The 12320-nt window shown below is 36.8% G+C and overlaps 1 protein-coding gene across 4 annotated transcripts in view; it reads left to right on the forward strand.

Moving 5' to 3' along the window:
- The window catches only part of TCEA1 (transcription elongation factor A1), a 61287-nt gene that overhangs the window by 39738 nt on the left and 9229 nt on the right, over positions 1-12320 (forward strand). For all 4 annotated transcript variants that reach the window (XM_045004643.1, XM_045004645.1, XM_045004644.1 and 1 more), the window contains 5 exons: positions 432-580; positions 3755-3811; positions 5376-5530; positions 8576-8722; positions 10273-10344. In XM_045004643.1, the coding sequence (XP_044860578.1) occupies positions 432-580; positions 3755-3811; positions 5376-5530; positions 8576-8722; positions 10273-10344 (580 nt within the window). The remainder of the gene's footprint in view (positions 1-431; positions 581-3754; positions 3812-5375; positions 5531-8575; positions 8723-10272; positions 10345-12320) is intronic.

Consider the following 12320-nt stretch of genomic DNA (forward strand, 5'->3'; position numbering starts at 1 on the left):
GGTGGGGGAAAACATCCTGGTGGGGGCTAGTGCCCTTACAATGCAAATACTGTGGGAGACTGATCTGTGTTTCTGCCCCCACATGTCATTCCTTGTAAACTGCATATGTCTGGGAGCTGGAGGCGTAAGTGGGGGCTGGAGTGGCTACTACAGCACAAGGGAGCCCAGAGGATCACTTGATCTGGGCACCCTCTTTAGTAAAATTCTTGTTGTACCCCATATCACATAGAAACAAGTATTTCAAAGATCCTTTTTACTGAAGTTCAACAATGTCTGTAGCTCTAAATAATTGCATAAATGTTACCTTTGTTCTGTTATGGGAATATTGTTAATGAGATGTAAAGATCAAACAAAAAGTTTGTTTTGATCTAGGCTGAAACACGTTGGAGAAAAGACATTTCATGCCACTTTTCTGTTTTTACCCACTGTAGCAGTTCCAGTAGCAACTCCAGCATCAGGAAAGAGGAGGCTAATGCTTCATCTGATTCCTTCATCCCTTCTTTTCCTCGGGCTCCAAGTACTTCAGATTCTGTACGAGTGAAATGTAGAGAAATGCTGGCTGCTGCTCTCAAAACAGGGGGTGAGCTTTGTAGAATTTATTTACAGTATTGGATTTTGTTTTGTTTCTTCTTCCTGTGTATCCTAGCACTGATTGTCAGACCAGTTTGAATTCTATACAACCAGGCCGGATAGTCAGGTATAGGTTCATCCAGATTAGCATAAACCTGGCAACCTGGAAACATGCTGAGGTGCATTTCCTGCTCCAACCCATCTGACGACTACTTTCCAACAGCAGAGAATCCTCTTCATGATACATGCTAGCCATTACCTCCTTGTATCATCAATTTAATCTGTTTCCATGAAAGATATAGTTTCAGTGGGTTTTTGGGGGGGGGGGGGGGGGAAGCAGGGGGAAGGGTACCACAGTGTCCCCCTGGGTCCTGTGACCTTTCAAATTCTGGTAGCCAGAAGCTCCGTTTCCATTTCAGTTGAAACTTAATTTTGTTACAATACATCTGGCACTGGTGTTTTGATAAAGAATTTGACATATTTAAAATTAAGTATCCAATCCATGACAGACGTATTCTCTTCTCGTCCAGTTTTAGGGGTGTTAGCTTCCATGTTTTTTGAGAGTTATAAAATTTGGAGGTGGACAATGAAGTGATCTATTCCATCTTGTTTTCAGTGCCAGGAGTTTTCTTACACCTTTGTGTTTTATACTGAAAAATAAGATTTTCACTACTTCCTTTGGGAGATTATTCTGTAATCCAGTAGACCTCTCTGTCAAGGCTTTTGTTTTCCTGCGGTTCCTACATTTACCCTTAACTTTACCTTTGCTCCTTTTTATTTTTTATTTTCAAAATACAGAAATAACCTATACATTTTGTGCACATTAATCTGTACATCTCCATGAGATCCTCACAAAAAGCTTCTCCTTTTACTGCTCGTTTACACCTTTTAAATAACTGTACCGTTTCATGCTCCCGCCCTTCTAAAGCTATCCTTTAGCCAAATTATATATATATATATATATATATAAAAACTCTGTTTTAAACTAAATTCAAAACTTATTCCACAAATGTACATAGTCCCTTATCAGTGGGAACGAAATCTGTTCATTATTAACCTTCTCTTTGGTTCAAACTGACTTGTGTAGTGAAAAGGACAATAAACTTTTTTTTTTTTTAAGGGATTTTTGAGCATGAGTTTTTGTATGAAGTTTGTTACTAAGGCACTACAAAGTATAAGTGAGTGAAAATACTAAATGGGATAATACTGAGAATTATGTACAAAAAGATCAGTGTGCTCAAAGCAACGTATGTATAGGCAGCCTGGATCCTTCCTGCTACTTTCTCTCTTCCTTCAGAAAATGAAGCCTGGGTCCCCTTTTCTTTGAGCCCTAGTGCAGTGGTTCTCAAAGCTGGTCCGCTGCTTATTCAGTGAAAGCCCCTGGCGGGCCAGGATGGTTTGTTTACCTGCCGCGTCCTCAGATTCGGCTGATCGTGGCTCCCACTGGCCATGATTTGCCGCTCCAGGCCAATGTGGGCTGTGGGAAGTGGCACAGGCCGAGGGATGTGATGGCCACCTAGGGTGACCAGATGTCCCGATTTTATAAGGACAGTCCCAATTTTTGGGTCTTTTTCTTATATAGGCGCCTATTACCCCCCACCCCCATCCCGATTTTTCACACTTGCTGTCTGGTCACCCTATGGCCGCCCTTCCTGCAGCCCCCATTGGCCTGGAGTGGCGAACAGCAGCCAGTGGGAGCTGCGATCAGCCGAACCTGCGGATGCGGCAGGTAAACAAACTGGCCTGGCCCACCAGGGGCTTTCTCTGAACAAGCAGCGGACTGGAGAACCACTGCACTAGAGCAATGTTATATGTAGGCCCAAGTCCTGCCCTCACGTTAACACTCTCTCTCCCATAGTAGGGCTCACTTTCTAAATACTGAGTCATCCATTTTTATACAGACTCACTTGCAGAGAGCAGCCAGGAGCAGTTAGACAAGGGGTAATGTTTTTTGGACGTGTCTAAATCCAGCTGGCAGTTAATGAAAGTTAAGATGCCTAACTGACTTAAATGCTTGGGTAAATGTAATTTAGTCTCCTGAATCACTTAGGTAACTTTTGCAAATTTTATGCAATGTCAATTTAAATCACACTTGTCTTTGGAAACTTACCTAAAATTATTGCTACGCTAATAGATTAGTGAGTTATTTCTTCTCTTCAGTTTTCTTACATTGTGCATTTTGACAGCATTTTGAGTGAAGGCATTTTCACTGTTTTCCCCATCAGTAATCAGTCATGTTCTGCTGTTTTTGTCGGCTTTCCACATATCAAAAGGGGAGAACACTTCTTCTTTTTTTTTTTTTTTTTTTTAAAGTAGGAATATGTGATTGTAAAACACACAAGTTGACATGGGCATTTGATAGATGTGGTACCTGAAACTATTTTTTTAACTTATTTTATGAAATTGACTTAATTTCTAGTTGGTGTTCTTTGATCTTTTTAAAATGCAAATGAAAGTGAGAGGAAGGAAGGTGGAAAATGTTGATAGTGTGCTTGCACTGTCTAGCCTGTCCTCTGTCAAATTGGGAAGTAAATGTTTCTTTTACTTTTTCTCTCCAAAATCTCTACTCAGAGATTTCTAAGATTGGGCATTTCAGGCCAAACTTTTCGTGCTGTCTTTTAGAGTTTAAGTATTTTACCTATTTTATTTACCACTTTAAATTTCCTGTTTTATTGAACTTCAGTTTGTCTGCTTTCATTATATTTTTAATGTCCATTAAGCTCCTTTCTACAACTTAATTACTGATTCTGCTATCATCTAACACTAATTGAATGTACCCATGCTATCTTGAGAGTGAATTTTATCACACATGTTGAAGTGATAATTCAGTCTTTTCTTTCAGAGCAAAGATTGACATTTGTCAAACTGAGTAGAATCTTCAAGACTTAACTAATAACACAAAAGCTCTTTGTACAGTACCTACATCTACAGTTTAGCTCCTGGTTAAGATTTTAGGCCATTGCTTTTCTATCAATTTTGTTGTCTTTACCTTTTGTGTGCTCTGCAAAATAATGAGCTAACAGGGTTTTGCTATCATAAAAGTACGTAGTGCACTATTTTTTCTGAAAATGCATACTATGTTGTGGCATAACTTATGCTTTCCAGGATTCCCAGTGGGTACTTGAGCTGCTAAGGAAATCTGATGTCCACTTAATGATAATAATCAAACTTCTCTTTTGTTCAGATGACTACATTGCTATTGGTGCTGATGAGGAAGAGCTGGGATCTCAGATTGAAGAAGATATCCTTTGTGGTATATCTAAGTGCTCTAGAATTAGTATTTGCTGATGGATTTATATTGCTGTTTAAATGGGGGGGGGGGGAAAGTTTGTTCCATATAATGAACGTTGATTTTATTCAATAGGAAAATACTCATTTTGTTCAGTACAGCAGTGTGAAAATTTTTAGTGTGAGAAGCAATTCTCACAATTTATGAACATTAAATTACATACAGAACTCTTTTTAATTAAGTGATAGTTCTAAGGTTGTTGCTGCTAGCAGCAGCTATAGCAGATATCTTACTGAAGTGATCGGTGGTGAAATTATAGAGAAAGTGTGGCCTAGTAGATAGAGCTCTGGACTGGTTCTTGGCAGAAGTGGGTTCTGTTCCCACCTCTGACTTGAGCAAGTTACTTCTCTTTATGCCTTAGCTTTGAAATCTACCGATGACAGGTGCTATATAAGAGCTAGGTGGTGGTGTTGTGTTCCTATAATCTTGGATGAATCTTAGTCACACATTTTCTTGGCATTATCAAAGTGCTTAATCTTCTTTTGCTTTAAGTGTGTAGTTTTTGTTGTTTTGTTTTTAATTCTAATGTGGTTAATGCTTACACAAATCAGGACTCTTTCCTCCACCCACACACCCCAACTTCATTAAATTGATTTTAAAATGTTTTCAAAGAAGCCAAACTGGCAACAGACAACATCTATTACTTAGCAATTGACCAAATGCTATATAGGTAGTAACAATCCGAGCTTTCTGATGCTACCCAGCCATTTAGCATAAAACGTGAGAATGTTTTCTGTACAGAAATCAGGTAGCCAAGTTGAAAACTTTGGAAGCTGCATTTTTCATTGGAAATTTGATTGGGTATTATTGATGCTCAGATATCAACACTGTATTGTTTTGGAAACTAATCAGTTCCTCAGCAGAATGAATTTAAGATGCCTGTTGCACTCTTGTGGGAGGCTCCCACAAGTCAAAGAGCGATCTTGAGAGATCTGCAGTTTCATTACTTAGTTGCCATGAGTTGAGCAGAAGAAATTGAGAAAATTATGTAATTCAAGCACTGGCAGCCATTGCTAAGAAAGGTCCTGATCAACAGCGTAAAGAGTAGGGTTAGCAGAATTTTATTTCTATTTTTTTAAAATAATTTTGGTAGATAGTATAGATGTTTGCTTGTAAGTATCTTTAAATTTTCACAGTTGTGGGAAATTGAGGAAGGTAAGACAATTATTTAATGACCATAGACATTGAGATTCAAACTTTAGTTTTATAACAATTAAAACACAAATTGTCAACATCACATGTTAAAATATACAAAGTAAATATCTTTAAATAAAAATAATACATTCTCAAGCAGTATTTTTTATCACTGTGCTGATCTGTACATTTCTGTTATTATTGATGGAAATATTTTTCGTCTGTGTGTATATGGTAAAATTGATCTTTACTGACATTTACTGATAAAAATCTAATCCTGCCAAGCCTGTGTAAACCTGGGCAAACATTTGCAAAGCAATGAAGTACTGTATTGTGTTCTTCATGTTACTTGTTGATGATGTGTTCCTTAAGTCCTAAGCACCTATATATCAAGAATTGAAAAACACTGACATGAAATACAAAAATAGGGTACGAAGTAGAATAGCAAATCTCAAGGACACAAAGAACCCTAATCTAAGAAAAAATGTATTATGTGGGAACATACCTCCAGACAGGTTTGCCAAAATGACAGCAGAGGTAAGTAAATATTAGGTCTTGTAACTTTTATTACTCTGTTTGACTTAACTATACAAACCATCAACATTCTTATACTTTGTATCTTCACACTCTCATAAGCATAGGCACTTAAGACAAACCACAATTATCAGCAGTATAATGGCTTGCAGATTCATAGAAATAGTGGGGTAATTCTAAAAGTTGTGATGCCTGAATAAAGCAAGAGGCAGGTAGAATGTTCCTGAGAGTGCTTCAGGGAGAAAGCTTAGAAATAGAATGTACTGCATTTAAAAAAAAAATGTAGCCTGTACCAGCAACAACCTTCAAATTAGGGGAGGTGAACTGTGGTTCCCAGGCTAACAAGTTGTGGCCCGTTTGGGTGCACTGTATCATCAGTATTAAAGAGCACTGCCTTTGTATTTGGCAAGTGCTAGCTTTAGCATTTTGACTACTTCTACGCTAGGTATATCATCCTGAATTTTACAGGTGAGTCTCCTTTCTTTGTGGTAGTGAGACCCTTTGGAGCTATTTTTAGTACTATTTAAAATTTCTGTTAATTTTAAAATTTGTGGTTAGTTTATCATACTGCAAACACTTTGTAGTACCCAAGTATATTTATTTTTTTAACAAAAAGACAAAATAAGAGGGAAAGAATAAGCTAGGAAATGGACTAATTAAGATAATAAAATAAGATCCTGCTATTAAAGAAAAGCAAATTAAATTTAAACTATAACAATGGATATTTTAAAAAAGGATTAAGTACTGATTGTTTTTAAATGTTGTTGTTTTTAAAAATGCCTTTGAAAGAAACTTGACTAGGTATGTTCTGTGTTTTACTACAAAGGAGGAGGAACATAGGATGAACAGATCACTAAAATGTCACTGGCACAATATTTAGGGAAAAGTTTTTTAAAACTGACTAAATTCATACTTGTATTTGACAAAACACTAAAAATCTTATTAGAAAAAGGAATTGGGATGGCTTATCAACCCAAGACAGAAAGTTAAAACTTGGTAAAAGTGGAATTTACTGCAGAATTGTTAATAGGAAGGACAGAACCTCTCTAGCTAACTTCCCAAGTTAACTTTTGATACTGAAAGGCTTAAAAAGGGAAACTTGCATTGGAAATTGGAAAACGGACAGAAAACAGTGTAACCCTGTCCAGTCTAATAACTGCTAAGTGCAGTAGCTTAAACAATCCTACTTAACAACCCTATTCTGTGTCTTTTTGAATAAGGTTCAGGGAAATGACCATACAAGTTGATGCAACAATTTATGCTGACTTAAAATGTTTGAGTTACATAGCACAGGGTTTTATGAAAAATGTTGGTGATCCAAAGTGGATTTAGGAAGTGAATATGAAAATAATTGGAGAGGAGAATATGGGACTTGTGCCTGAGGAACGTTAAATGAAATTTCCTAGGGTCAGTGCCTTTGTGTAGTTTCTACAGAGGTAGCAACAATGAACTTGATTACATAAAATTAGAGGTTACGATAAAAACAAAAACAGAATTAATAAGAGCTTAGACCTGCTTTGTAATTGTGTCAGCATTTTTAAATTTTGTTGTGCTCAAACAGGCAAAGAAAAAAAAAGATTGGAACTAGATCAGAAGATAAGCTATTCATACAGGTCATAAGTATTGGTGATCTTTGTTCTTCAAGAGAAAAATGGTCTGGGCATATAGACAAGTATACTTAGGGTGGCAGACCAGTACATATGTATAAAGAGAATCAGATGGCATTTTGATTCTATGTGGTTCTATTTTGTTCTGATAATTGTATTTATAAAAAAGTAACACTTCAGGGTCAATCATTATTGGGATTTTAAATTCATTTCAGACTAAAAAGATTTTGAGTTAAGTGGCTAAATATCTGTAAAGACAGCTGATGTAGAGGAGATAGGTATTTAATCTGGAGCAGTGTTAATTGAACTGCTAAATCCCATGCAGATACTGGGTCAGTGGAAAAATTAGGAATGCTCATTCCTGCATACAAAACATTAAGAAAGTATGGAGCACCCAACTGATCAAGTAAACTGAAGTAAAAACAATTAACTGGTATCCAGAGTAGAATATTTTCAAAGGAACAGCATCAATTACGTGCTTAAAATTTTTAACATCTCATCTTTTAAAGCTTGAGCTAATAAGTGTGAAGTTTTGGACTTATTATTTTACATAAAATGCTTTATGTAAAGGGCAGTTTGTATAGAATAGGAACATACATAATTTAAAACTGATTTTGAAGCCCGATTGTGCAATATCTGGAGAGAGCTTCCTTAGAGAGAGCCGCCTCGCTTAGGCTCTGTTACAGTTTAAAAACCCTGTCTGGTGTCTGGAACCCTGAAAAAGCTTTTAAAAAAATTAACAGAAGTTAGAAATGAAAGCTTCTAACTCTGTAATGCTGCCGTTTTGTGTAACAAGACACCATGGAGGCCAGTCACTTGGATATTGACTTAAATATTTTTGTTTTTAGACGAAATATTTGTGTTTCATGGTGGAAATAAACTTTTGGTAATGCAAAAACAAAAATAGTGAGTTTTAAATTTTTCACAACCAGAAAATTGCACAAGGTTTCATTCCTGGGGACCTTTCTCTACTGCCTTTTCTTCTTTACCCCGACACTAACTAGTGTCTTCACTTAGCCTTTCTGATAGTCACTGGTCAGACATGTTTTGCATGCAAACATTTTTGCAAATTTGGTAGTTATGTAACTTCTGCTGTTTCACCAACAGTTTAAAGGAATGAAGACATGTTTTAACTTTAGGTAGCATCTTTGGCAAACTTAGTGGAATTTGTGATAAGTAAAGTTGAAGCTTATTCAGTGAGAATTTAGCAAAGATAAAAGATCCAAGATTCATAGAATGACTTTGCCACTTGATAGGATAAGTATTCCTGGATTTAAAAACAAAACCCTGTCCTCAATATGATTATATACATTTTCAAAATGAAATTTGCTAGGTTGATGTATACAGTGGTCATACTAGCAATAGTGTATCAAAACTGTAAGAAGAGACGACCCAACAGCAAATTGACAATGTTATGGTAGACAGTCTTTGTCCATAACAGGAGATGGCAAGTGATGAGCTGAAAGAGATGCGCAAAAATCTGACCAAAGAGGCTATCAGAGAGCACCAGATGGCTAAGACAGGAGGCACCCAGACTGACCTGTTTACATGTGGCAAATGTAAAAAGAAGAATTGCACTTACACACAGGTACATAATCATTCTTGTTGTTCCCTTTTTTTCTTGTCAAGGCTGAATCTCAATTTTAAGGAAATTTTCTTTTTTTTTTTTTAAAGAATTTTTGTTTCAGCATTTTGTAACTTGATAGTTGAAGAAAATTGTCATTTATAATATAGCAGTATTTGAGTTACTTTTAAATATTTCTTGGTTCATTAGCCTAAAGCAAATTAATATTCGTCTCTTAGAGAAATAGCAGTTAAACATTGGCGCAAAAAAAAGCCTCTTTTTACAACCAATTATGAACAGTGAATTTGTATTTCCAAATATTCTTATTTCTGTTGGTATTTCATAGATTTGTATATGCTTCTATGGAGAAAATATTCATCTTATTACTTTGCTACTCTTTCCTCAATCCTTCAACTTGGTGCAACTAGAAGCACTCATCCTAGAAATCAGCAGTTAAGCCCAACCCTAATTAAACTCTTTCCAAGGATGTATTAGAAATTCTTTAACATTGACAAGTATTTTTTTCCCCCATTTCAGCAATTCTTTGCTAGACTTTCTTTTCTAGCTGTTTTTAAAATTGTGATGTGTGGGAGATTAACTGCTATAACTAGTGCTTCAGTGTGTTTGAACTATCTGTGTATTTGGGTGGTGATGGCAAATGTAATATGTAGAAAACCTCTGCATATTAACATAAATATTCAACATTAATTATGATTTTATTAAAATAGGGTCTGATTTACAAGCCTTCTGTTCATGCAACTCCCACTAATTTAATTAGGAATTGTGTGCAAAAACTTGCAAATCAAGTCCATGTTGATTTCAGCAATGCTGCAATGCATACCTTTGAGCTTAATAAGCTCAGTTTATGCTTCTAGTATCTAAAATGTTTTGATGTAAACACTTGCAGTAAAAATCTGTCTGAATCTTTATACTTTTAGTCCACCTCATCATAAGTATATTTATGTAAATCTATGCAGAATGTGCAATTGCTACTTCCATAAAAACAAAACTAAAAAATATTTGCACAGTTCTACATTGATCTTCATTATTGAAATGGATACTTTTAGTACTTAAATCTGCCAAACAAAGGGGTTTCCCTATGGATGTGTTGGCACAGATGTTTTACTACCTTTTTTCTGTAAATGCAAAATGAAATAGTCATGATTATTTTGTAAAAAATCTGGTAATTCCAATTTGTTAGCTGTTTGCCTAGTTTGTACTCTCGCGTGTTCACAATTGACTTGGTGCTTAGATTTTAACTCATCTAGTTTCATTTCACATGTGAGGGTGTAACCATTTTGTGAACTGGAGTAGGTTGTGGGGGCTGAGAATCTGCATTCTTAAGCTTTATAACGACACTTAAAATGGAATGTTGAAGCACATTTTACAATGGATTTCAAATATGGTAACTTTTAAAATCATGTATTTGGATAGATCTTGTGGTAATTTTATTTAGGATATACAAATTTTATTTTAGCATTGAGTAACTTTACGTTGAACAGATGTGAAATAATTGAACAGGATCATGGTGCTAACACTTTTCTTTCCTTTCCTCCCCATTCCCTTTACTGTAGGTTCAAACCCGCAGTGCTGATGAACCTATGACAACATTTGTTGTCTGTAATGAATGTGGAAACAGATGGAAGGTAAAGCTTTTGTTCTCTTCTGTATATTGTGTAGCAGATGGTCAAATGTCAAGTTTACTTTTTTGATAACTCAGATAGGTTTTTTGTAATCTTTTATTTTTCTTCTCAAACCAGTTTGATAAATTGTAAATAATGCCAAATACTTTTAATCGAGAAATATATTTGGAGGAGAAACTTTTATAGTTTGCAATTTTCAAGCCATCCAGTTACTTATGTCTATTAAATCAGTTTTCATATTTCCCTGTAGTCTTGTTTTGTCTTTCAGCTTTTTGTTAAGACTTACTATAGTGTAAAATGAAGTGTACAGGATTTGTAAGCACTTAGAACAGCTAGAATTTTAATCTAGAAGGATGTGGAGGAAAGCAAGATGAAACTATTTGATCTAGACAGTCATTTGTGTAACTCAGGATAGATTCTCAAATAGGATTCAGTAATACCACTTCTAAACCAGAAGTTCAGGTAGAGTGCAAAATGTTGCTGTACTGTGCAATGAATTCCGTTATTCATTTATTTTAATTTTTTATATTTATATTTAATATAAAAATTACAGTGGACCAAGCTCTGCAATTTACTATAATGTCCTGGATCAGTGCCAAAAAAGCATTGCTGGTCTTAGGAGCCGGTGACTGTTCAGGTCAAACATATTATATTATGAACAAATAGGATTAGAAATAAATACACTGGAAAGCAAAGGTCTCAAGCTTTCCAACAGTGTGTAGCATTCATTTTTCAAGTATGTGTCAGTGTGGATCCCGCTCTAGGTGTGCATGAACCTCTGCACGTTGACTGGATTTTTCTGAATGTCCATGTCCCTCAGGGTTGCACATACACTTTGTGGCTCCTCATGTTCCTGTATGAGGGCATAAAAGATGAGGTGGCTGTGACCCTCCTTCAATTACTTATTGCCACCTGTGGCAACAAGATGGAACCTAGCTGGTGTTCAACCTGCTAGACTTCTCAAAACACTCCTTCAGATCTTCTGAGATTCTTCAGAACCATCTTCATTCTTTATTTTCTTATGCTAGTCTGTTTTTAGTGCTTGTCAAATAGAAAGCTGCTTGCAGCCCTTTCCCCCGCACCTGCACACTCCCTGACCCCCACTGAACAGTAATTTGGCATAGTGGACTCAAACCCTACAATCTTCAAGCCTGGTCCATTCTGTGATGTCTAATTCCTCTGAAAGTTTGGCCAAGCAGATGTGTGTTCTACTTGGGAGAGTCTTGCTGTCTAAGCAGATGCTCAGTCTGCCTCTCCTTCTCTGAAAGAACCCACAAATCAAGGGATGCAAGGCTGAAGCTTCATATTCCAGACCAATCTGTGAAAGTGCCTTTAGAGACAGAAGAGTCCTAATTTGAAGATCCCTTTAATGGTCAAGCCTACATCTAACTGACAGGCAGGTGATGCTGAAAACTTCAGCAGAGAAAGTGGTGCCAAAGCCAGGCCGGGCATCAATATCAGCACTAGTACCATGTCTGGCACTGAAGCCCATCAGCAAGCCCAGCATCGAAGTTGACACCTCAGAGGTTGAAACGGTGCTGAAAGAGGCCACCCTGAATGGGTGGGGAATGAGCTCTGTGCTCTCTCATAAAGAGGGATACAGGAAGATGTCAGAAGGCAAGTCACACCTAGCATCAAAGATACGCAGAAAGGAACTGACTGTGGTGCAGTATGGCTCTGGTACCGGACATACCCCCCCATGATATTCATTCTAGCATCGATAATACAGACTTAGAGCACACCTGAGCCACACTCAGCATTGAGAGAGACAATTGCACTGACATAGTCCTCAGAGCAGATGGCATTTTATGAATCAGTGCTGCCTGTGGAAGCGTACTCCTCACCATCCCTAGGCCTTGCCTTTTCTCTGACATCCAGCAGAGATGATTTGTTGCTGAGGTCTATGAGCAGTATCATCATTTAGAAACCAGAAGCTCTCTACAGACCGCAATCACAGGCGGGGATTGACACTAGCATAG

The sequence above is a fragment of the Mauremys mutica genome, chromosome 2 (genome assembly GCF_020497125.1).
Source record: "Mauremys mutica isolate MM-2020 ecotype Southern chromosome 2, ASM2049712v1, whole genome shotgun sequence".
Lineage (NCBI taxonomy): Eukaryota > Metazoa > Chordata > Testudines > Geoemydidae > Mauremys > Mauremys mutica.